Raw genomic sequence first — 25478 nt, 5'->3', positions numbered from 1 at the left:
ATAACATCACTCAGGCCAACACAGGGAACGAGGACAGTGGCCAACTGATTGTACCAGTGGAAAACAGAACGTGCCCATCCAGCCTTGAGGAGAGGGAGGTTGGCGACTCTTGTTACCACAGGGCAGAGTCTCCCCTGTGTCCAGGGAGAACACAGGGTGCAGTGGCCTGACCACCCAGGTGGAAGCCATGGCAAAGATCTGTGCCATAGAACCACTGGGTCTCATCCAGGGCTACCCAGTAAGTACCTGGCCAGCATGATCAGTGCCAAATCGGTCACTGTCCTTTAATGTGACAGAATGACTGCACAGTTCTGGTGATATCCATCCCATATCCCTGGTACAATTAGATTGGTTCTATTTAGAGTGGTTTTTCTGTTCCCAATGTCAATTTAAAAAGCAAATTTACCTGTTATTTTATCTCAGAATGAGTTTATTTAGAAATAGCCAAAAGAATTGCAATGTGAGATGTGCACGCTGTGGCAGACCACAGGCAAATCTGGACAGAATGGAGGGGAGCTGCTTTTACAGAGAAAAAGCGGGATGGGGGGGCTGTTCTAAAGGAAAGTCAGTTGCTGGAAAGTAGCGGTTCAGGGCAGCAACAGCTTCTCATTGGCTGAGCTGCAGCATTTCTCATTGGCTGAGCTGCAGCACTTCTCATTGGCTGGGCTGTGGCATTTCTCATTGGCTGAGCTGTGGCATTTCTCACTGGCTGAGCTGTGGCCTTCCTCATTGGTTGCACTGTGGCGTTTCTCATTGGCTGAGCTGTGGCGTTTCTCATTGGCTGGGCTGTGGCGTTTCTCACTGGCTGAGCTGTGGCATTTCTCATTGGTTGCACTGTGGCATTTCTCATTGGCTGACCTGTGGGGTTTCTCATTGGCTGAGCTGTGCAGTTTCTCATTGGCTGGGCTGTTGCCAGGTGGGGAGAGAAGCCTTCCTTCAGCAGTAAAGTAGTTCTACTACTGTCTGAGATGCAAGCATCCTCTCTTCCTGTTTGGTGTAATTGACTGTGTGTGAGGGGGTGAGAACGCCCCCTGCAGGCCTTCCCAGCTCCAGTTTAGTTAAGGTTCTTTTGTTAATTTCCACACCAGCATAGGGGTGCCTGGTGCTCAAATATCCATAACCCGGGGTAAGCCACATGAACCCATCCCAAATCTGAACAGAGCCACATACGGCTCTGATTGTGGTGTTTTCAGGACTCTTCTGGTTGACACTTTGACGGGCTGCCTATGTAGTTTAATTGACAGGAAAAGAACCCCCACACTCCGTGTTATTGATAGAGTGTGCCACAGGCCAGGTTTCTGGCTCTGTGTTGGTAACATCAGAGGAGCTCAGAGCCTTTGTCCTAGCTTGCTCTTCCTCAGTGCACTGCTCCAGGGCCTTCCAGTGCTCCCCCAGATGGTGACGCCCACCACGGCAATCCTGATGAGCTAGAGAAGGACAGCTGCCCACAGACCCAGCAGTTGGATTGATTCCTCTGCCGTGCATATGAGTGGCCACTGTAGAAAGCTGTCCATCCTGTGACCAGCCACCACAGGAGCAGCAGAAGTCTAAGGTCAAAAAGACGGATGTTGAGTAGGACCTTGGAGGGGAAGGCTTCTCCTTCTATAAGAATTACTTGTGTGACCTGGTCCTTAGATGTTAATGCGGCTGCAGCTCTCGGAACTTGAGCTGGTTGTGCACAGCACACGTGTTGGCTGGGGGAGGCAGCACTGGCAGGCGTGAGGAGATGGACTAGGGGCGGGTATGCCAGCCCACGACCCCTGCCTTCTCGTCTCTTCCAGTGGGCATGCTCCATTCCAGGTGCGGTATGTTTCCACAGGGCCAACTTGCAGCAGAACAGGATCCCAGTGGAGAATGAGGAGTCCCCCTCACCCAGGGGTGCAAAGTAATTCACCCGTCCCAGTGGGACATCCATTGCCGATCCCAGCAGATAACCCCTTTCCCAGGCATGATGGGCTTGGTGTTCTCAGCAGCATAGCAGGTTGATCCTCAGTGAGAGTCGGGACAATGACTGTCTCCTGTGACTTCCATGTTTTACAGTGTTGGGTGTCTCGGCAGGGGTCCCCAGTCTGGCATATGGGGCAAGAGGCCCTATGGTTGATCATTCAGACCTGTTAAAGCCTGGGACAGTACTTCAGTCCACCTGGCCACGGTGGTTTCACCTAGTAGTAATTTAATCTGCTGCTTTAAGATCCATTCTTCCTTTTGACCAACCCTGCTGCTGTGGTTACAGGGAGAAGGAACCTCCATTCGATGTCATGTTCTTTGCCAAATCTTGCACATCATGACCCTGAAAATGTGACCCCTGATCACTGTCCAGTCGATGAAGGCATCCACACATGGTACTCAGCTTCTTTAATCCTCCGAGGGTGGCAGCCTGGTTTACACAGTGACGGGAGAAAGCTCGAGTTAACATAGATGCGGTGTCCACACAAACCAAGACAGACTTAGAACCCTCGCTCACAGGGAGGGGGCCCATAAAACCAATTTGTCCAGTCCCTCTCCAGTGGGGAATGCCGGTGGTCAGCCCCGGACTCCATTGGCAGCTGCCTGGGGCATTGATTAGAACACACAGGACGTGCTGTTACCGCAGCAACCAAGTCACTGTATTTCAAGGGCAGTCACCATCCTTGGCAATGTGTCATCCTCCCCCCCCCAACCCCGCCCCGGGGCCTGCAGTGGCTGCTCTTCCTTCCTGTGCACCCAGTCTGCTGTGTCTACTGAAGGGGCGGTTGTCCGGCTTGTCCCTGTGCTGGGCCATCAGCTTCCTGACTGCCAGGGGGCGTCAGCGCCTCATGAACCGGACGTGGCAGACAGTGGGAACTGCCTCAGGCTCTTGCGGGTGAGCCCAAATGTCCCTCCACACATCCTGACCCCACGAGGCCTCATTCATGATCATCCAGCCCTTGGCTTCCCCTTGTCCCAGCCATAGGGTTCATCCCTGTAGAACAGCCCCGTCAGTGCACAGGGTGAACAGCCAGGGCTCCTGAGCGACCACTGCCAGACGGCTCGGAGTCCAGCCCACTGGCTGTGTTGGTTCATGCCTGTTTCCATCCAGATGGTGTCAGCATTGGGCTGAACAGCACTGCAGTCCTCCACTAGACCCCTCTGCACAGCGGGCATCAGCGGGAATCCCCGCTCCCGCTCTGCAGGCGCAGAGGCCGCCACGGGAGTCAGGGGGCTGGGGCACGCAGAGATCTACTTATTCCACAGGGCCCAGGAGCCCCCACGTTTCCAGAGGCAGAGGGCTGCCCGACAGGGCGGTCCTCTGCGGCAAACAGGCCGCTCGGTCTCCGAGGGGCTTTGAGCCACGGCAGAGGGGGGTCAATGGTGCCTATTCTCAACCCCCCAGATGGGAAGGGACGTTCTTACCACAAGCTGCCCTTCCTTTGTGAGAGGCTCCACCAGCAGGAGCGCTGTGTACACTGCCAGCAGCCGTTGCTCTGTGAGGCCCGTCAGGTTTCTGCCCCCTTCCAGAGCTGGAACTAAAATCCTAGGGGCACCCTCTCCTTCTCGTGTCTCTGCCACAGTGCCTGGCCGTTCCTGCCGAGTCACAGACTCATCTGACTCGAATGGTGGCCTGCTCGGGAGAGGCCCAGAGCTGTCATCTGCTTCCCGAGTATTTTTGCTTCTCAGAGGCGGCTGGTGCTCTGATCTCCGGTCTCACACATGCCCGTCCTCCAGCCGGCGGTACGAGGGCTGGGGGCACTGTGCCAGGTGGGAACAGAAGTCCTCCAACCCCACGTCCCTACAAAGGCTCGCCCGCTTTCCCGTTCCTGGGGATGGACAGGCTCGCACCTTCTCAGTCACGGCTTCTGAGACAACACACGTCTTAGCGACTAAATGACTCCTAAAATCTTTACTTTGGTACCTGGGCCTTGAATGTTCTGTGGGTTCACCGGCCATCCTCTCTCTCGCAGACGTTCCAGCAAAGTCTGCAGTGTTGCGCGGCAGAGGCCAGTGTTCACATGTCAGCGTTGCATCGTTGATGTGATGGGCACATTTCACTGACATGAGAAGGGAGGACGGGGACGGGTCTCGGGCTACCATCCCAGGACACGCGGTGGGGCTGTGCAGGCAGCCTTGGGAAGGCCTTGAAAGGCCCATTGTCGCAGCCTGCTTATTGGGAGGGGCCCTTTGTTTCTCGAGGCTCCTCCTGCCGAGCCCCTCAGCTCTGTGAAGCCCCGGCTTTTTGCCCCACTGAAGGCGGATTTCAGCCTGGCCAGGCTCCCGCCTTCTCTTGGCCGACTCGAAGGGTCCTTTCTCCGTCTCAGGCCCCGGCGCCTGAGTGTCTGGCTGGCTGCGCATCGGGCACGCAGATCTGAGATGTAAGCGTTCCGTATCAAAGCCACATTTGCTTCAGGGTTACTTTTACTGGACACTGGACAGCCCGTGGGGATGGCTTTTCGGCTTCCTGAGCTCCCTCCCTGTCTTGGGTCTTTCCCACAGCCCACCCAGGGCAGGTCCCTGGGTTGGTCAGCTTCCTCTGGACCAGCAGTGGACTGTCCCAGCACCTGCTCAGCCTGGAGACCGGCGGCCCACATCAGGCGCTGCAGGCTGACGAGAGCATCTTGGCTCCATTCCTGCAGTGAGCGTGCCTGATCGGGGCCCGCCTCCCTAAGGGCCTGTAGGACTTCCTCTATAGATTTCCAGGGTCCCATGTGCCCAGGGAGGTCCCCCTCATTGGGCCATGCCACCCTGCAGACTAGAATAATCCAATCTACAAGGAGCGAGTACCTTGAGCTCCTGAGGCGGCTGCGGGAGTGCAGGCTGTGTGGCAGGGGTGCTCCTTTTCTCTACCTCCTGCTGGTCAGAGAACTGTGTCGCCCCTCTGCACCCCACAGCTGCATGGACCACATCCGGATACCCTCCCTGGCCTTCTGCTGGTGTGACCAGAACCCAGGCAAGGAAAGGGTTACTGAAAATCGGATCCGTAACTAACCATGTTACCGGCTACAAACATAGGTTCCCTACCTGCCACACGAGAAGGGCCACATAAAAGCTGGACACCAGGCTTCTGACAAGGAAAGGGTTCTCATTTCAGGTGACATCAGCTGGGAGACGAGAGTGAGCCCTCAAATTGGTCTCGTCTCTTCTCGTCTCCCCAAAATATGGGAGGCGAGGGGTTTTAAAGGTTGCAATGAAGTCTCTGTTTTTGGGGGGGGAGGGTAGTCCGTGGCCTTGCTGGAGCTTTCCCGCCAGCCTGTGTTGGGCCTTGTAGGGCTGCTCACAGGAAGGAGGATGATAAGGAATCCAGGTGGCTGTCCTTGGCCGTCTGTCTCCATGGCGGATAGTGAACTCTGGAGCCAGGAAGCCAGGGAGCAGGGAAGGAGTGCTTACGTTTTAACCCCACACATGCTGGGTTTAATATGGGGGAACTGAAATCAGGGCTGGCATCAAACATAGTCTGTCAAATGTTTCCCAAACAAGGAGAAAACTAACTGCTGTTTTTCAGAAGCTGCCATCCTCATTTCTGCAGATGTTCCTGCCCTACAGTGAAGCGTCCTACAGTGAAACAGACACGGCTGCAGCAGGACCCCTGCCAACTGCCCCAGCTCTAAGTGTCCAAAAGTGACCGTGCACCTGCTGTGTACTGGCGTGCTGCGCTGAGCTCGTACGAGCTGGCTGCACGTGCCCTCACTGGGGCGGTTGTCACACAGCTGTGACACCTCCTCTGCACTGTGCTGCACAAAGTGCCCACCTGCACGAAGCTGGGGGCGGCACTGCTGTGGGAACTGTCCCCAGGTTCTCTTTGGCTTGTGCACTAACCCTTTTTCCTTCATCCACTTCAGCCTTGATTGTGCTTTTCGGCTCCACACTCACCAAGACACGGACCCATTGAGTTCAGTTACACTGGAACTTGCCAGCCGTGTCAACAAGCTCAGGGGAGGACATTCTCTCATCCTGAGCGTTTCCTGAACGGGGGCGGCCCCACTGCCTGGGGTTGCTGTTGCTGTGTTTTTGTTTTCCTTTGTAACAAAAGGAAAACATTCGTTCACTTCACCATGAATCCCCACCACATCCTCCTCTTGGCTCTCCTCACTTTCCCAGGGGTTCCACCACTTAGTGTCCCAATCAGGCTTTGTCACAAGCGCTCAGACCTTAATCCGTGGCAGCTCGTGCCCTCCTAGATTTGCAAAATGGCATGCTGCTGTCCCCAGCTGATCCTCCTGCTCTCCCACCCTGCCTGCCGGCCTGAAGCTAGCAGAGCTGAGAACACTGCATGTCCTTCTCTAGCCTCAGCTCTGCTTCCAACTTCCTGATTGAGCGGCAACCTCCAGCTGGGCATCAGGGGCCAGTCGAACCGCCTGGAGTCAGGCCAGACCATGCAACAGCCGTGTGCTTCCCTTCTTTGCTGCTGTACGCCACGCGCAGCTCCTCAAACAAGCGTCCGGGACCCGCCAGTGTTTCTGGGGCGTCCCTGCACTCACGCGACGTCCACAAGCACCTAACGCAGGGGTGGACAGCCAAACCGGGACTGCCCCTGAGGATGCCTCTCTCCCAAGCCCCATTTCTTCGGTCTCCTGGCTGGCCCACCAGCTGTCAGTTCCCAACCTCGGGGCTCCCCGGGTGAAATCTGAAAGTGGCCCCAGGGCTGGCCCAGTGTCACAGCAGTTTACTGCGCATGTTCTGCTTTGGTGGCCCAGGGTTCGCCGGCCGGGATCCTGGGTGCAGACATGGCACCACTTGGCAAGCCATGCTGTGGTAGGCATCCACGTATAGAGTAGAGGAAGATGGGCATGGATGTTAGCTCAGGGCCAGTCTTCCTCAGCAAAAACAGGAGGATTGGCAGCAGTTAGCTCAGGGCTAATCTTCCTCAAAAAAAAAAAAAAGAAAGATAGTGGCCCCATATGTGGAGGGAAAGGAGGAAGCGAAGACAGAGGCAGGCCCCTCCGGACTGGGAGGTGGCAGGTTTAATAAGCAAGGGCAACTTACTTGTGAGGCTTGTCTTGGGCGGCCACAAGACGAGATGATCTCCCAGCCTGCCAGAATCTTAAGAGTTTATCTTAAGAGCCTTAATGGGGTCCAGTCAGGTCTGCATCCAGATGCTCTCAACACCACAGTGCTCTCTCAAGGTCATGCCTTGAAGTGGCTCCTAATGCAGGGAAAGCGGGCGGAACGCACGTTCCATGGGCAGGGACGGGTGAGGCGCCGCGGGCCGCCAGGGCCAGCTCCTGGGCAGTCCTCGAGAAGGCCGCCTCCAACACGGAACGTGCTTTGAACACCAACACTCAGCCCCAGGGCTGGTCAGGAAGACCAGGACTGAGAAGGCGGCGCTGCCTGAACCAACCATGGACCCGGGGCCGTGTCCGCAGTGGGTCGAGGACACTCTGGAGCCCTTGTGTCTTACAGGAGAGAGAGGAGTCTGCTGCCGAAGAACAAGGTGCTGCTGAGGCCAGAACGGAGGGGGAAGGAGCTGGAAAGACAAGAATGACTGAGACACGCTCGGAAAGGCAAGTGACTGCTCACCACAGCGGTGACAACAGACGCAGTCCTGGACTCCTCTTTAGGGAAAGCGAGAGCCAGGGAGACAGGCATCGCCTGGGACCCAGTCACCCCATTTCAGGGAATTCAATCTACGGAAAGAATTCCATCGAATCCGGACCTTATCAGATGACAACGAGGATGTGCTCTCACGGGGTTGGGGTCGACAGATGCCACCAGCGCTGGGCTAAGCACTTTTCCTAGACGGACCTGTGGAATCTCACCACACCCCGGGAGGGAGCCGCCGTCACCGCATTCTGTAGGACAGCGCCATCCCAGCCGCAGCCACAGAATGTGAGGCTGGGTCCAACCGCCCATGCCCTCAGGGCCCCAGGAGGGCACTCGCAGCCACTGTCCGAGCCTGCTCCGCGGTGCTGGGGCCATCCTGCGAACCCCTGACCCGTTCTCCTCCAAATGAGAAAGTCCGAGAAACTGTCTCAGCCCAGAAGACACGATGACTAAATGTGACGTGGGGTCCTGGGACGGAAAAGCTGAGGAGATCTGAATCCTGCATGGACCTGAGTTAATAACAACGCACCTGTACTGGCTCATTCATTGTAACAGACGTGGCAGACTAATGTAAGATGTTAGAAAACAGGGGAAGCTGGCGGTGGGATATACGGCACGATTTTGTACTGTCTTCACTATTTTTCTGCAATATCTAAAACTATTCTAAAACAAAATCATTCTTCAAAAGATAAAGCTAAAATCAGAAGAATGGTGGCATTACTTTCCATTTGGAATTTTAGAGGAAAACCCACAAACTCTGTTTGCAGGGAGCGGGTAGAGCGAGGTGAGTAAGGGGGCTACCTCGGGTACAAAATTTAGGGGGGGCACCAAAATGTTCCATTATCGTCCTCATTTCACAGCCACGGAAACTGAGACCAAGGGGAGGTCACTTGCCCAGGGTCCCACAGGGAGGCAGGGCTGTTCGTGCACAACCTTGGCCTCTGACCTGCACTTGGGTCCCAAGCTGACCCTAAAGTGTTTTTTTAATGGACCACAATTTTATTTCACTTCCTCTACAGGTGGTGTAGGTCTGTGCCTGGAACCGAACCCAGGTCGCCAGAGCCTAGCGTGCTCAACTCAACCACTAAGCCACTGGGCCAGCCGCCAACCCTAAAGTTTGAAGGCCAGCAGAGAGCGGCTGAAATAAGTCAGCTTTGCCGAGGGTCCAGGGTCGTGCCTTTGCTTGTGGGGTCCTGGTCGGGGAGAGAGGCCCCTGCTCACGGGACACACAAGCTCCCCCTGGGCCTCGTCACAAGATCGTCCCCGACCCTTTGTCATTTGGCTCCTGAGTGGCTTTAAAGCGGGGCTTCTAGGCAAAGGGACGTCCCACTAGGGGCCTGGGTGTTCCTCGAGCATGGCCGGGAGGCCAAGGCCAGGGCCGGCCACCTGGCCCCGCTGAACGCCCGCAGCGGCCCACCCAACAGAAGCGGCTGGAATCCGCACGGTGGCCAGGCCGCGGCCGCAGAGGCCCCGGAGCGCAGGCAGCTGTGAGGCCGCCAGAGCCGGCCGATTCCGCGGGGGCGGCCAGTGCGGCCTGAGCGTCCTCGAGCCGCCCTCCAGGCTCCAGCCGCCTCTTGAGGCCTCTCCCCACACGCCCCCAGGCCCCTCCGGTCCGGCGTGTCCCAGATGGCCCTGATTGTCCTTCCTCGTAACGCGCACCTTGCTCCACGGCCACGTTGCAGGTTACCCGCCTCTCCCCTGCCCTGAGCCACAGGCCCGGCCCGAGCATTCATTGAGCGCCTACTGGATGCAGAGACGCTTTACTCGCAGCTCCTCACCGGCCCCTCCTGATGAGGCTGCTTTTGTTACTGTCCACTCTACAGATGAGGAAACTGAGGTTCGAGGGTTTATTTGGCGTCCTGTAGCGGCAGGGGCAGATTCTGGAACCTGTGGGCGGCTGGAGCCACGCCGAGGGCCGGGGCGACCTTGTTTGTTGGCTGGGGCGGCCCCTGGTGGCCAGATGGGGGAAGTGCAGCCTAAGTCACGTGCGCGCCCCCACCCCACCCCCCACCCCACCCCCCCGCCCCTTCCTCAGGCTCCAGTCCCTCCTCTGACACCGTCCTGGGTCCCCTCTGTGCTGAGTGAACCCCTGCTGGGTCACCCTGGAGACCCCTAAACACAAATCTCAGCCTGTTGGGTTAGACCCAGGCCCTGGCCCCAGCCCACCACTTGCCACCCAGCCTCAGTTTCCCCACTGAGAACTGGACTCCCTGAGCTGGGGACTGGACCAACAATGGCCCCCGCCACTTCAGGTCGTGGCACAGGGGAACACAATGCACTAGGCACTCAGTAACTGCAACTGTCACCCTCAGTAGCACTCAGCAGCGCAGGGACTTGAGATGGGGTGTCCCAGGCAGCCCCAACTCCCCTCCCACAGGGTCTCAAGGCTGGCACCCAGCCCAGGAGAGCCCGAGGCCACAATCCGGCAGAAAAAAAAACACCTCTCTTGCAGGAAACAGAAACTGAAAGTCAGCCCACGGCCAGCAGAGTCCCCATTAAGAGCCTTCAGGTCAGGAAATGTTCCTGAAGCCTGCTATTGGTCCGGACGGCCCCCATGCTAACCAGGGGCGGCCCACAGAAGCTTCCAGCATCTGCCCCTAACTCCTGCCCAGACTCGCACATCCAAGGGCAGATCTGGTTGGCACTCACTTCTTATCACAATTGGCCTGTGCCCATGGGGGACCACAGGCTGCTGAGATGGCTGCTCCTGGTGGTGGTGGTGGTGGTGGTGGTGTTGTTTCTGCTTGTGACCACGATCATCTTCGCTGTCCAGGCCAACAGCAAGGCCTGCAAGGATGGCCTCCGAGCAGAGCAGGAGTGTCGCAACGGCACCCACTTTCTGGAGCACCAGCTAAGGCGGGCCCAGGAAGTCTTACGGGGGACTGAGACCCAGGCTGCCATCTGCAATCAGACTGTGGTAAGCCACTGCAACTCCTAGAGCGGGCTCTGCGCTCGGGCCGCAGGGTGTAGGTGGGGATGGAGATAGACCTTGAAACTGCCCCTGGGCCCCAGGATCAACAGCCTGAATTATCCCACCAGGGTTTGGGGACCTCTAAGTTCTCCGGGGGGGGGGGGGGCCTGGTGTGGGCGTGGCCTTAAAACTCCCCAGGGCACCTAAATCAGGGGCCTCAGTATCCCCACTAGGATGTGGGGAATCTTCCAACTCCAGGGCACTGGCGTGAGGGAGCAGAAATCCCCTCTAGGGGGTGGGATGGGGACCTCGCCAGGCCCCAAAGAACAAATGGCAATAGCCCAGAGGGTCTGGAAATTTCTCTTAGGGCTTGGGCATGGGAAGCCTCCAAATTCCCATGATGGGGGTCTCAAAACTCCCATTTCGACGCTCACACCCTTCTGGGTGGCCCTGGGAAGGTGGGAGGTGTGGCCATTCTTGAGGTGGGAGACTGAGGGACAGAGAGGAGGCCTGAAGGGGGTGTGGGCCTGAGCTCCTCTGATCCCAGGGCCTAGGGAGGGGCCCAGGGCCCAGGGCCAGCAGCCAGCCCCCCCAAGGACGGAACTCCAGTTTCAGACCCTCGCCCCTGTCCCAGGTGACCCTGAGGGCTTCCCTGGAGATGGCGAAGGCTGACAGGCGGGAGCAGCTGGCCCGAGTGCAGGAGCTTGAGGGTGAGCGGAGCCCAAGGCCTCAGAGGGCGGGGAAATACTGAGGAGGGTGGGGAGGGAGGGTCCCAGGGTTGGAGTCCCAGGGAGGGGCGAGTCCAGGATCCAGAGGAGGGTGGGAAGGGAGCACGCCAGATTTCCAAGGGGAGGCCGGATAAGGGCGGGGCTGGGGCGGGGCCACAGTATAGACACGCCCCCTGGTTCTGTCCCCGCCCCCCCAGGAGACACGGCGGCTTTGAAGCAGCAGTTGCAGAACGCTCTGGCGGAGGTGGAACGACTACGGTCCGAGACCTCCCCCCACCCCCGGCATGCCCCTTCACCCCCACCCCCGCCCTGCCCCAAAAGCCGGGACCCACTGTGTTCTAAAAACCCCCATTTGCTCAGGGGGCGAAGTTTAAGTCCAAGCCTTGTGCCTCGTGCATACAGCCGTGGGTGGCCGCTGTCACTATCCTCCCCAGCGACTGGGCTCGTGGGGGAAGGAGGGGGGGATCCCGAGGAGTGGCAGGCCCAGAGCTGGGGGAGCCCGGCCCGGCAGCTGCCTGAGTCGTCCCCCTCTCTACCCCAGACAAAGGAATGATGGGGCCTCAGGTGGGAACAACGACCCTGCCAGCTCGGCGAACGCCCTCAGCCCCTTGGTGGCCGCTGTGTTCCTGCCCCTGGGCCTCTGGGATCTGCAGGCCTGAGGTCCCAGGAAGCCGCCGTAAGCAGGGACGGCCTGGGGAGCAAAAGGCTGAGGAGGGGCGGGAGGGCGTCAGGGCGGAGCCAGGGTCTGGGGAGGTGCCTGCCTGCGGGGTAGGGGGCTGGGCGCAGGGGAGAAGGGTCTTGGGGAGGAAGAGAAAGCACCGCGAGAGCGTGGCGGCCCTGGGGCGGGGCGTCCCGTGCTCTGTCTGCCTCAGTCTGCCCTGAGTCCCTCTTATGATGTCTCTTAGGTCACAACCTGGATTGGTCCGGTTCCCCTGCCTTCCAGACTTCCCTGACCTGGCGGTTCCAGGAGCACTGCAGGCTGCTGGGGGGAGGGGCAGGGGGATGGAGTAGCAGTGGGGGGCCATGAAGCATTGCTGGGGGGACCATGGGGCAGCGTTGGGGGGTAGAGAAGCAGCAGAGTTGGCCCAGGGCTGCCCCCCACCAGACCCCAGAGCTGGGCAGGGCATAGGGTGCCTTCTTGCTTCTTGCTGTCACGGTTTCTGGAAGGTCACTTTGTTCTGGGGTCTTTGGGCTCCAAAAAAGTAAACACCCCTTTTGGCGGAAAGACCTTACTCTGAAGTTCCTGGAGTGTCATTGTCATCCCCAAGCATCTGGGGCCTGCCCTGCGGGCTAGGGTGGATACTGCTGATGTTCATACCCAGCCTTCCCTGTTCCAGAACGTTCCCAGGTATTCCCGCCCCCCAGGTTCAGGCAGGCACCACCCCACTGCCTCCTGGGCCCTCTTCCCCGCTGAGATCATCTTAAAAGGCTCCAAGCCCTCGTCAGCACTCACTGCGAGCAGAGCGCTCTGCTCTCACCCGTGGATCCAGTGAGGAAAGTGAGGCTGCAACAAAGGACAGCGAGGGACACCTTGTCCTGGTTCCCAAACCCCTCCCACAGAAAGTTCAGGGCTGGGGATTCAAACCTGCATCTGCAGACACACACAGGCCAGGCCTTTGTCCCAGTGTCCCCCGTCCTTCCCCCCTAAACTTGCTCATCCTGCAGTACCCAGCTCTGGGAAGCCCTCCTCCAGAGTCTCGGCTTCCCCAGAATTGAGGGCTACTGTCCGGTCGACCCTTCACCCACTTTCTTGGGTCCTCCCGTGCCGTGCCCCGTAATCCCTTCCTCCTCTGTTATCTTCCTGCCTCCAACTTCCCCTGGAATCCCAACTATTGTTCAGGCACCTTCCTGTGTGGGGCACTAGGGCCGGGACCCTTGCGTCTGCCCAGACTTCCTAGAATTCTGCACTGCCCTCAGGTGCCACAGTCCCCAGACCAGATGTTCAGGAGACCCCCCTCCTTGGCTCCCACTGTCCTTTCAGGATCCCCCAAATGGCATCCCTGCCACAGGCCCCTCTGGCTCTCATCCCCTCACGTCACCTTGTTTACCATGCTCCACCCTCCCTGACCATTTCTCTGCTCACTGATGTTGTGGGGTCCCCCCCCCACCGAGTTCTCCAGCAGTGTTTCCCAGTCTTGGCTCTGTTGACTTCAGGCTGGACCAGCCTCTGGCGGGGCTGCCCTGGGCACTGCAGCAGCGTCCCTGGCCTCCACCCACCAGATGCCAATAGCGCCTCCACCCCAGGTTGTGACAACAGAAAATGCCTTCAGACATGGCCGAGTGTCCCCAGGGGGCAGCACCGCTTCTGGGGAGGACCGCTGCTCTAGAGAGTGAGGCTCGGGTCCCCCTCGCATCTGTGTCCCCAGCTTGCACGGGGCTCAGCGGGAGCTCGTGGAGTCATATATGATGGCCGAATCATTTCACGCCACCAACAGCCCCATCTAACTGTCGACACAAATAATCCAGAAGCGTTCCACAGGGGAGAAGAGAAGAGAGGAAATTTGAGCCACACAGGCCTGTAGCCTGGCAGGGAGCCGCAGCCTTCGCACAGGAGGAAAGCACTCCGGAAAGTCACGTCCAACAGGAGACTTACATCGAGCTTGACAGGCGCATCCTTTGCAGGGTTCAAGGCGATGTTTTGTTACAGGTGACCCGGTGCCACAGGGATGGAGACCTGCCGTCGAGTGCTGGCGTCACAAGAAGGGAGGCGTTGGTTCTCACCCTCAGGCTGCTCTCTGCCTCCGCGGGCGCGTGAAGCAGATGGGCAGCGAGCGCTGACACCCGCACAGCAGGCTTCTTTGGCTCAAATAAAGTTCAGGCCAAATCAAGTTCAAACCAGAATGGCTTCCCTGTATACGTCAATATATCAAAGCGTCTCCCCCTGTAACAGATGAGGACACTGAGGCCCAGGGAAGTGCCCGTGCTTGCTCGGGCTTCCTCAGCTGCTCAGGCCATTGAACCCCTGCTTCCAGCAGGTTCCCTCGATTCCCACAAGGCAAAGCCTTCTCACGTGACCCCAGTCCCCCAGCACGCCTTCACCATCCTCCACCCCAACCCCAGCTTGGGCTACTGGGATGTCCTGACACAGTGCTGCCCTCCGCCCCCAACACTGGGGCTGGGTTTTGCTGATGGAGGGGGGCATGTTCGCCCAATATGATGGATTCCACCTGTTCAGTTTCTTCCCCCAAACCCCCACACGATATAAACTTCCTCCTAAAAATTGCCCTCTTGCCTTGCTCACCAGGGGTTGAGTAGTCAGGACTGAGGGGTCCTGCAAGCCTGAGGGGTTCCAGCCCCAGCAGGAATCTGGCAGCAAGCAGAGGCTGCTGTGTGTCCCTGTGCTGAGACTTGGCCTCTCTGGGCTCCGGTTTATGTGTAGTGGGGAGGACACTGAGATTCCAGTTCCCAGTGTTCACCCAGCTCACATTTACTGCAAGACTACTGTGTGCCAGGCCTATGCGGTGGCAGTGGGAACAGGCAGATGCCCGCTTGGCTTTTCAGGGACTCACCCAGCCGGGGGGGGGGGGGGGGGGGGGGGGGGAGGGAATCAGCCAAACACATCAAAGGTAAAGGTACAGCAGAGCTGAGAGAGCTGAACAAAAGGCGCCTGAGTCAGTGGGGGAGGGGAGGGCGCCGGAAGAGGAGACACAGCGGGGGCGTGGACGGTGGAAACAGCTGGTAAGGAAGAGTTAGCTGGGCAAAGAGGGAGGACAGGTCGCTCAGGCAGAGGGAACAGCCAGTGCAAAGGCCCTGGGGTGGGAATGGGCTTGCCATTGTAAGTTTGAGGAGGGCTGGAGGGAGCAAATGGGGAGGAAATGACGTCAAAGACATGATGGAGGGCCTTGCAGGGGAAAGGGGAAAGATTAGGAAGGGAAGAAAGAGTAGAGGGTGAGATAGAGGGGGAGGAGATGAAAGGGAGGAAGTAGGGAGGAGGAAGGGGAGACGGACATGGAGGAGGGCCAGGAGGAGATGAGGGGGGAGGCGGGGGAGGAGATTCCATTTTGAGAGGGAAGAGAAGTCAGGGACACCGTGTAGACTGGCCTGGATCTGATTCATGTTCTAAGATCGCCCCCTGGCGGCCGAATGGAGAACGGGCAGGGAGATGGGGCCGGTCCACCCTCAAGTCTACCCTCTGGCCCTCACAGCCAGTCACAGAAAGTGTGGCAGCCTGAAGCAGGCCGACTTCAGTAGGTCGCGTAGCCTCCCATCTTTTAGCCTCGGCTTCTCCATGAACACAGTGGGGACAATATACCGCGAGACTCTCAGAGCGCACCCTGTGCGGATGGGGCTTTGCGCCGACGTGTTCACGTGATTCCCACTAAGTCCTAAGGGGCAGGAACTGCGGCCTTCCTCACTTCACAGAGGAGAAACTGAGGCTCGGAGGACAGCACGTGGGTTGCAAAGGCAGGACTGGAACCCAGGGCCCCCGGTCCTGCCTGGGCCCCCGCAGCCTGGGCTGGCCCTGGCGGGGGTCCAGCCCCTCCCAACGGACTCGGGAAGCCACGGCCGGGCGGGGCGGAACAGTGGGTGTCCCTGGCGCCCCAAGGTGCCAATTAAATGCTCGTGGCCGTCTGGGGCCAGAGCTGCGGACGGCGGCATGGCCGAGCCGGGGCCGGAGCCGGGGCGCGCGTGGCGGCTGCTCGCCCTGTGCGGGGCCGCCGTGTTCCTGGCGGCGGCGGCGGCGGGCTCGGCCCTGCTGGCCTGGAATCTGGCCGCCTCGGCCTCCCGGGGGCCTCGCTGCCCGGAGCCGGGGGCCAACGCCACGGCGCCGCCCGGGGCCCCGGCGCCCGAGGTCGAGGAGCTGCGGCGGCGGCTGGCGGAGGCTGCGCAGCGCGAGGAGGCCCTGGCCAGGCAGCTGGACCAGGCCGAGGGCGGCCGTCGGGAGCTGGAGGAGGCGCTGAGGGCCTGTGAGGGCCGCCAGGTAGGAGGGCCGGGTGGGGCATCCAGAATGTGGGGGGAGAGGGCCTGCACCACATCCCCACGCTTCCCGCCTGTGCCTCGGCTTACCCAATTCTTCAGTTGAGGGAGGTGAATGAGAATAGCACCGTAGTCCCTTCCAACTCCTACAATGCCGGTTCACCCTGAGTCTACCTCCTGACCAAGAAGGCCCCACCGTCCGCTAATGTTTACCGGATAAATGGTGACGGCTAGAGAAGCCCAAGACCCCTGAGCCCACCTGGGCAGGCCCTGTGCTAACACTCCCCCCAGGTGCCCATTCAACCGCCCCCAGCCAGTTCCGCAGCCCTATTTCCAGAGAGGGACATTCATGTCACCTGTAATTAGGAGGCTAAAGTTGGCCTCTTGCGGGAGGTACCGGCCAGCTCCTCCCTCTTCCTCTGGCCACCCCCTTCAAACTCCTCCTTAACCCTTCCCAGCCCCGGACCTCGCGGAAGAACCGTCCTCAAAGCCCGACCATTCCCGTTTATTGAGGAACTACTGTGTCCCGCTGCGGACCGGGCCAGCGGCGGCTCGCGCGTGTGAATTTTCAAAATCAAAACAGACCCCTCCCCCTTCCTGCCTGCCTAAGGGAGGGGCCGGGGCGGCCGAGCTAAGGGCAGCCTGCCCCGGCTTCAAAGTCTGGCTCCGCCCCTCGCTGGAAGATGCTCTCAACACTCAGGCCAGTTGCTTTGCAGAATGTCTCAGAGGTGACAAAGCATACCCCAGAAACCCAATCACTGTCAGCCACTAAATTGGCTTGTGTTGGTTTGAAACCCCAGTCAGCGAGTCTAGGTGTAGCTGGGATTGGAACCGGAGTCTGACTGCAGACCTAAACCGTTTCCACACCCCGGTGGTTTGGCGTTGGGGGCGGTGGACCTGGGCAGAGACCTCCTACCACACAGACACTGTCACCACTCGGTACCCCAGAGTTTAGCGGCCACTTCTGTGTGGCCCCAAAGGACATTCCAAGTAAAGCTCAGGGAACACCAGTGTCGTCTGAATCTCCCCTAGAAAGGGAGGGGCCAATTTACTCTTCCCCTCCCCGTTCCCTCCACTCCGTAGAGCCTGCTTCAGACGCAACTGATGACACTGAAGACTGAGATGGACGAGGCCAAGGCACAGGGGACCCAGATGGGGGTCGAGAACGGGGAGCTGACAGGTGCGTTGGGTCGCAAGGGGGTAGGCAGGGCTAGAGGTGGGAGGAGCCTAGAAGGTTCCTAGCTCCACTAATGACACGCACAGGTGTATACATAATACAAACGAATGCAAATGAACGCGAAAACTTAAAGAAATCCACATAACATGCCAAAGCAATGCAAATATCACAAAAACAGTGCAAATACGTGCAACAAAATATGCCAACGCTATGTAAACGACTCTGAAAGGCAATGCGGAGTTATGCAAATAACCCTCAAAGGTTACGCAAAGAGCACTCAAATTTAATTCAAATAAAACAAAGCACGCAAAAACTCGGACGCCGGCGTGCGCGGGCCGCGCGCCGAGCGTCCAGCCTGACCCCGCCCCCTGCGCCCACAGAAGCCCTGCTGCGCTGGGAGGCGGCGGCCACGGAGTCTGCGCGGCAGCTGGACGAGGCGCAGCGGCGCGCGCGCACGGCCGAGGCCGAGGGCGAAGCCTGCGCAGCCCGGGAGGCGGCGCTGCGCGAGCGTGTGTGAGTGAGGGGCGGGCCTGAGGGGGGAACGGGCGGGGTGCGCGGCCAATGGCTGCGCAAGGCTTCGTTCTTTCGGCCAATCATCACTTGGGGCGTGCACCAACGCACGCGGGGGGGACGGGGTGAAGGGTCCCTGGGGAGGGAGGAGGGGCTTGGCCGTGTGGGCGGGGCCTTGGGGAGATAAGTTAGGGGAGGATCGGAGAGAGGGTCCTGGAGTTGGAACCTAGAGGTTGTGGTGCGGACGGGCTCTGTCGGGGCGGGAATCCCCAGGTTAGGGCTGGCCCTCTGGAGGCCTGGGTCCCTGGGGTCTGGCGGGTGTGGGGGTCCCGGGGAGTGGTGGGGAGCGGAAGAGAAGGGTGCAAGGAAAAGAGCGTACGAGGGAGGGGCGGCGGGAGGTCTGGAGGCGGAGCTTCTGGGGAAGGGGCTGGGAGTCCCTGGGAAGGGGTCTCGAGAATGGCCCGGGGTGGAGAAGGGATGGGGGATCCTGGAGGATGGGATCTCTGGGGAGCGAGGCTCTTAGGAAGGGCGGAATAGTGCTGGGGGGGGGCTCCTTGGGGACGGCGGTCCAGGTGCTGACGGGCCCCTCCCCCCTTCCCGGCAGTAAAGCCCTGGAAGCTAAGATGAGCCCCCAGCGCAGAGTGCTGCACCCCCGGCCCCGCTCGGGGTCCCGACCCCGACCCAGTCCCCGCTCGCGCTCTCGCCCTGGACCCTCGGGGGGCTGCCGGCGGCCGGCGCGCCGCGCACGAGGGTGAGTCAGCCCCCAGCAGGATGGGGGCTCGAGGCCAGGAGGACAGACACTGTAGGGGCCCAGCGGGAACACGTACAGAGGGGCCCACGCTGGATGAGACGCCCAGTCGACACCCATCAACGCTCAACTTTAGACCCAGGAGCCGCTCTGAACGGAAACGGTACAGAAAGGAGACTGGAGCCTCTCTCCCTGACCATCTAGTGCCTATTCTACAGACAGGGAAACTGAGGCCCATTTGGTCAGACAGTGAGATAGTGCTGATAGGGACTTAAGTCCCCTCTAAGAACAGAGTTGCCCTCATCCCGCAGACATGAGGACTTAGGGTGTGTGACCTGGACACATCTCCTCTCAAGGCCTCAGTTTACCTTACCTGTAAAATGAATGATTGGAATGTGTTTAGAGAGCCAGCCTATCCTTGACACCAAAAACTGACAAAGATGGCACAATGGGGAAACTACAGACCCCTCTGCCTGTGAGGAGGGTAGGAAACTCCTCAATGGAATTTTAGCAAAGAGAACCAAGTAACACATTTTTTAAACATATAACAAAGGGGACTTACGCTTGAGATGCAGGGATGGTTCAATATTTGGAAGTCTGTTAATAAAATTCCCCATACTAACGGATCAAATGAGAAAAGTTCTGAAAAAACATCAAAATCAGGGCCAAGGTGAAGATGGCCACTGTCAAGAGTTTAATACTGTTCTGGAGGTAGTAGCCAATGCAATTAGTTAACAAAAAGAAATAAGAGGTCCACATATTAGAAAAGAAGAGAATGTATAGGTTGAATCATATGAAAGCACTGTTTATATAGGTCAAAAGTAATTGAAATATACGCAATTTCACATGGCTCAATTTCACATTATTTCTGTCTTTTACCTTTGTATCTGACACTTCAGACTTACAGAAAAACTAGAAGATCAGTACAAAGAATTCCTGGATACCCTCTACCCAGATTCCACAAATGTTAACTTTCACCACCTTTGCTTTATCCATCTCTCTCTCTCTCTCTGAACCTTTATGAAAAACTTGCAGAAATGATATCTCTTTAACCATAAATACTAGGGTATGCATGTCCAAAAAACAAGAATGTTGTCTCACATAATCCTGGTACAATTATGAAAATCAGGAAGTGAACATTGATAAAGCACTGTTATCTAATCTACAGACCTCAGTCAGATTTTGCCAACTGTTCTGACAATGTCCTTTATAACAAAAGAATGTCCTGGCTCACCCATTTTATCTGTCAATTCTCTCTCATCTCCTTTAATCTGGAGCCCCCCTGAATCTGTCTTTGCCTTTTTATGACATTGGCACTTTTTAAAAAGTCCACACCAGTTATTTTGTGGAGTCAGAGTTTTTGGTTTGTGTGATGTTTCCTCATGATTAATTTCAGGTTGGCATTTTGGGCAGGAATGCCTCAAAAGTGATTCGACCTGCTAATATTGTCTGCGGGTGGTATGATTTTATACGTATAGAACCCAAGAGAATTAACTGAAACTTTCCTGCATATAAACAACTAGCTAGAAAATCCTTTGGAAGAAAAGAAAGATCCCATTTTAGATATCTATTCTTGGGAATAAACTAATTTCCTTTTTATTTATGGAGCTCTTAAAAATTAATTTTCAAAAAAATTCACTAGAAACATGGGCAAAGAACATGGATAGCCAGTTCACGGAAACATACAAAAAAGCCAGTCTCACTCCTGGACAAGAAATGCAAAATGAAACAAGAATGTGGTACCACTTTCTACCCATTCATTTGGCAAGATAAAAATAAAATTGAATTAAAAGTTTGGGAATACACTGTGTGGGTACTGCTGTGAGGAAACAAGCCATCCCACGCAGTGCTGGTGGTACCGCTCGTTGGTCCACCCACCGGAGAGGGCGATTTTCTAGAATCGCTCAAAATTAAAAGGACACACACTGTTTGACCCATCAATTCCCCTTCCAGCAATTTTTCTGCGGCCATATTTACTTGCATACAAAATGATGGACTAAATGCAATGCAGAACACAGGGCTGCAGCCTGGAACAGGAAAACACTTAGTGGGGAAATCCAATCAAGTCTTGAGTTTAGTTAGCAGTAATGTACGAAGGTTAATTTCTCAGTTTTGACAGATGAGCCATGGTATAAAAGATGTTAACTATGGAAGAAGCTGGGGGAGGGTGAATCAGGGACTCTCTGTAAATCTAAATTTATTTCTGAAACTTTCCTGTAAATCTAAAATTATTCCAAAATAAAAAGTTGACTTTTAAAAAGGAGACAGAGTCGGGGGTGGGGGGAATGAGGACATATCACCGCATTCTCCGTAATCGCAAAAAATTGGAAACACCCTCAGTGTCCACCAATCCAGGACTGTTGAAGTGAGTGTCTGCCCAGCCACAGCGTGGAACCTACACAACCGCTTAAAAGGCCAAAGCCGATCTTCTCCGAGACACGTTCATGTAAAAAGCAGGAGAGTGATAATTTGTGTACATTTTTTAAATGCAGGATGGGGGAGACATTTATCCAAATATTTGTGGAGGAAAGCCTGGTCCCAGCTGTGGCCTCTGGAGTGGGAACCAAGGGGCTGGGGTTAGTGGGGAGGCAGTCTCGTGTTTCTATGTATCCCTTTTTGTAAAGTTTGCATTTTTAAAATCATGCACATGTATTACCATTAAAATAATTAAAATTTGTTTTTAAAAATCCCTAAGAGGCTGGTGTAAGGATGGGTGTGGGAACCCTTGGAACTCGGATCCCCCTCAGCCAGTCCTGCTCATTATCCCCCCGACCAACTGGGGCTCGGAGCTGCGTGATCAGAGCCTTTGCCTGGGACGGGGCCCACCTAGAGGGGGAAGTGGAGGCCCCCGCCCCAAGGAAGAAGTGAGGCTGAGGCGGGGATAAGAGGGTCTAGCTGCTTTGTTCTGCTGCTGGGCACCAGGGGTCGCCCCAGCCTGCAGACCCGGTTGTTGCCCGCTGATGGCCCAGAGTTGGAGAGGCTGGGAGAGTGGGTCTCAGACCCCCCCATACCTGGCATAAATCCAGAGGTGAGCAGGAAACAGCTTCTCCTTCTGGAATCATCTAGCGCTTGAGACCAGGACAGGGCCTCGCCTTGTCTGGAGCCCCAGGAACTTAAGACCGCTGACTGTGCAGCTATGGGGTCCTAGGGCTGGTCCACATAGAGGGCGGGGCCCAGGGCTGTAAATGGGACCTAAAACATTCTCATTATTATTCACTTATTCTGCTGTCTCCATCTTGGCCATACCCACCCTCCGGGCCGTGAATATCAATTCCAGGGGTGGAGGGAGATGTGGAGCTGTGGCTGGTGTGTGAGCAGCAAGTGCGCAGTCAGATCTGGTGTCAGAAAGAGCTGGGAAGGGAGGGAAGGATGGAGGGCAGAGCTTGGGGGCTTTGCACTCCCGGGAGGCCGTAGGATAGGGAGGAGGTGAGGATTAGGAGCTACTTGTGGAGAACAGGGCCAGGCCCCCCAGCTGCCCTGAGGCTCCCCAGGCTGCCCAGGGGAGCAGACAGCCCTCCCTGGCGGGCCCCTGCTGTTCTGTTCTGCCTTGCTCTCGCGGCCCTTCTAATTATCGCTCAGAGTCTCTGTCTCTCTGTCTCTGAGTCTCTCTCTAGCCTTCTTTATCTCTGTGTCTCCACCTCTATCCCCAGAACACCCTGGCAGGCCCCTGCCCTGGCCTCCCCTATGCCTGGTTGCCCTGGAGGCCCCTCTCATGGCTGCAGGGACAGGGTGGGGGGCAGCAATGGGAAGCCCTGGTGCAGCTGTGCGTGGGGGCACCTGGGACACCAGCCCCCGAGTTCCAGGTAAGACAGTGGGTCACCTTTGATCGCCAGGCACATGGAGGCTCAGAGAGGAAAGGCTGTTCCTCTTCAAAGGGCTCTCTTTGCCTTCTCTGTCATCTCCAAAAGCACAAAAATTAATTTCACTTGAATTTACCCAAAAACCAAACATATTGATGTAAAAGTGAAGGGTTTTCTGAACTTCACTGAAATTTTTCTTCACTAGAAATATTATTTCCTCAAGGACCTTCCTGAAGTTCTGTGCGAGTTTTTGCTTTGTTTTGTTTTTAAAATTTTTGTTTGTTTGTTTTCCTTTTTCTCCCCAAAGCCCCCCGGTACATAGTTGTATATTCTCCAGTACATAGTTGTATATTCTTCGTTGTGGGTCCTTCTAGTTGTGGCATGTGGGACGCTGCCTCAGCGTGGCTTGATGAGCAGTGCCATGTCCACACCCGGGATTCAAACCGACGAAACACTGGGCCGCCTGCAGCAGAGCGCGCGGACTTAACCACTCGGCCACGGGGCCAGCCCCTGTGTGAGTTTTTAAAAACCTCGTGTCTCCTTGGGAACTTCAGTGTCGCTTCTCAGAGAGTGACACAGAGGTGGCTTCCCAAGGACAGTTGTCCCTTCTCGGCCCAAACAAATGAAACCAACTTGATTGTTTTAATTTTTTTTTAAAAGTTTAAAACCGAAGCCTGATTTTGTGATGACCCACCAGGGGAATTCAGAGGGATTCATGCACAAAATTTCCTGTGAACATGATAAACTGTTTTCAGGAAAAAACCAAACGCTCCATATCAGGGCTGATGCATTTGACCTCATGTGAATCCAAGGACCAGTCAGTCGCTCGCCTCCTTCCTCTGGAATTTTCTGGCTAGGGATGTAGGCAGAACGTGTTCAGAAAGTCTGTCTTTAGGGGCCGGCCCTGTGGCCGAGTGGTTGGGTTCGCGCGCTCTGCTTCGGCGGCCCAGGGTTTCGCGGGTTGGGATCCTGGGCACCAACATGGCACCACTCGTCAGGCCACGCTGAGGAGGCGTCCCATGTGTCACAACTAGAAGGACCCACAACTAAGATGTACAGCTATGTACCGGGGTGCTTTGGGGAGAAAAAGGAAAAATAAAATCTTAAAAAAAAAGTCTGTTTTTAGAGATTTTAGACACTGCTGGCAGGGATGTCAATGGAAACCTCTTTGGAGGACAAATTGGTGACAGCTGTCAAAATGTGATACGTGGCTGCTTTGAGACCCAGGGATTTCATTTGTGGGGATTTGATATCAAATCTTATTTAGTTCATTGAGACAAAAAATTTAGAAACAGTCTAAATCCCCATTGAAAATTATTATGGTGATGTCTGTGGTGCAAACCTAAATGGCAGGAAAAGGAATAAACAGATCTCGAAGACATAATGTTGAGGGAAAAGAGGAAGTTTCATCATGACCTTTTCCATTAAAAAAAACTTAGCTATTAAAACAAGTTATTCAAAAAAGAAATACTACAGATCAAAGATGTGAGATCAAATTGCCAAAAAGAAACAGAATATTATTTTTGAGCTTGATACAAATGACATTAGTGTGTATATTTAAAATGCTTTTTCTTAGCTGCGACAGTTGCTCAACACTGTAGCACGTCAGCACCATCAGGTATAGGGTGGCTTTTTAATTTTCTGGGAGTTTATGGTTGCCTTTCTTTTTCTTTGACAACAGATGTCCTGTTCATATATACATGTGTGCAACACCTTTGCTATATTGTGAAGAATAGCCAGGATCTCAAGTACACACCAAGAGTGTCACACCTCCTGGTGTTGACCCAGGAACTGCCCCCATGCCTGAGCTCCTCCACTGGACCTTTGTCACTCAGGCTTTACCTCTGTCATGCCCCTTTTCCCCCGTTGCTCCCACAGGCCCTGGGCACCACATCTGAAGATGGTGCCCCTCCCCTGTATCTCAGTTCCTCAGCCTGGCATCAGAGGCTGCACAGGACCCAGCCCCTCCCACCTTAAAAAAAAAAAACACCATTTATTAAGGCTGAGTATGTGCTAGGCACTGTGACAAGCGTTTCACAACTGGCTATGTTGCCTCCACTTTAGGCAGGAGAAGACTGAGGCTCAAGCAGAGGAAGCCCCTTGTCCCAGGCCGCACAGTGGTGGGAGGCACAGCCAGAACTTAACCCTAGAGCCCTCCATTGTAAGCGTGTATTCACTCTGCCTACCGGCCCCAGTGAGCAAGATGGAAGGTGTCCTCCTCCCGCTGCTCCGCGGGACCCTGAGGGGGCCTGGCCAACCGAGCGAAATAGCTGGTTGGGCACACTTGCAGCCCCCAACCCTCCTCCCCTACTAGCCACTGGGAAGGGTCCGGAATCACCGTGTAGCTGCAAAGACCAAAGGTCAGACAGGGGTTTCCTGCCCACCCCTGGGAACTTCCTCCTTCCCGGCCCAACCCCCACCTCCCTGATGAACACGGCCCTGAAGGACCCCTCCCCGCTGTCCACTACCCCACTCCATTGCCCTGGCTGAAGGGGTGGGTCCCCCTGCACAGCCTTCACCCTGTTGTGCCCCCCAGAGGCAGTGGGTGGCAACCGTTATTGTCACTTGTCCAGGGTCCAGCGCCTGTCAAGCTCCCTGCCCCTTTCCCCTGGGCCCAGTCCCTCTCTCTTGCCAACCTTGACCCTGTGGGGATAAGGCATGGTCCTGCTCTGTCTCCTCAAGACTGAGGGTCCTCACATCCAGGCCTGGGGCTGACACCTCTTGTTGGGCTGGGGCATCACCCAGCAGGGGGCTTCCCTGGAGCTCCTGGTTCTGAGGGGACGGGCAGGAGGGTGCACCCAGAATCCTTTGCTTCTTGGTGCCCACATCCCCTCCATGCCGGCCTGGGTGCCCCGCAGTGAAGGTCAACCCCCACCTGCCTGGCATTTCCCATTGCCATCTCACCGAGCCCCAGACCATGCTGAGAGCAGCAAATGACAGCAACGGCGACCACAGCGAACCCCTTCCACAGCCCGTCCCTGGCACTGCGCCCCAGGCATGCCCGTCCCACAGAGGGGAAACTGAGGCAGACAGAGCCGGTCAGTCAGCGAGCTCCCGCGGCTGCCCCGGCCGGAGCCCCTGGGGAGCGCCTGGCTAGCGGCGGGCAGGGGGACAGCGAGCGAGCAGCGCCTGCGAGGGGCGCGCCTCGAGCCACCGGCGGGAGGGCATCCGGCTCTGTGGACCAAAGGCGCGA

The 25478-nt window shown here is 56.7% G+C and overlaps 2 protein-coding genes and 1 long non-coding RNA gene across 4 annotated transcripts; 2 read left to right on the top strand and 1 right to left on the bottom strand.

The window, feature by feature from the left end:
- Positions 1-412: 412 nt before the first annotated feature.
- On the bottom strand, positions 413-6535 carry LOC138919911 (uncharacterized). The gene is made up of 2 exons (XR_011430457.1): positions 3373-6535; positions 413-2377 (listed from the first exon to the last, which is right to left on the bottom strand). It is a non-coding gene; the product is annotated as an uncharacterized lncRNA (long non-coding RNA).
- Positions 6536-10009: 3474 nt separating this feature from the next.
- On the top strand, positions 10010-13974 carry BST2 (bone marrow stromal cell antigen 2). 2 transcript variants are annotated; one of them, XM_070246557.1, is made up of 5 exons: positions 10010-10411; positions 11040-11115; positions 11331-11391; positions 11675-11809; positions 13781-13974. In XM_070246557.1, the coding sequence occupies exons 1-4, from the start codon at positions 10049-10051 to the stop codon at positions 11790-11792; spliced, it is 618 nt and encodes a 205-aa protein (XP_070102658.1). In that variant the 5' UTR covers positions 10010-10048; the 3' UTR covers positions 11793-11809; positions 13781-13974. The 2 variants fall into 2 exon arrangements, with proteins under 2 accessions (XP_070102658.1, XP_005604229.3); XM_005604172.3 differs by lacking the exon at positions 13781-13974 and adding an exon at positions 12039-12365.
- Positions 13975-15446: 1472 nt separating this feature from the next.
- Positions 15447-21174, top strand: CCDC194 (coiled-coil domain containing 194). The gene is made up of 4 exons (XM_023625404.2): positions 15447-16054; positions 17134-17230; positions 17608-17740; positions 18342-21174. The coding sequence occupies exons 1-4, from the start codon at positions 15731-15733 to the stop codon at positions 18490-18492; spliced, it is 705 nt and encodes a 234-aa protein (XP_023481172.1). The 5' UTR covers positions 15447-15730; the 3' UTR covers positions 18493-21174.
- Positions 21175-25478: the final 4304 nt, after the last annotated feature.

The sequence above is a fragment of the Equus caballus genome, chromosome 21, assembly GCF_041296265.1.
Source record: "Equus caballus isolate H_3958 breed thoroughbred chromosome 21, TB-T2T, whole genome shotgun sequence".
Classification (NCBI taxonomy): Eukaryota; Metazoa; Chordata; class Mammalia; order Perissodactyla; family Equidae; genus Equus; species Equus caballus.
This window is presented reverse-complemented; position numbering and strand designations above follow the sequence as displayed.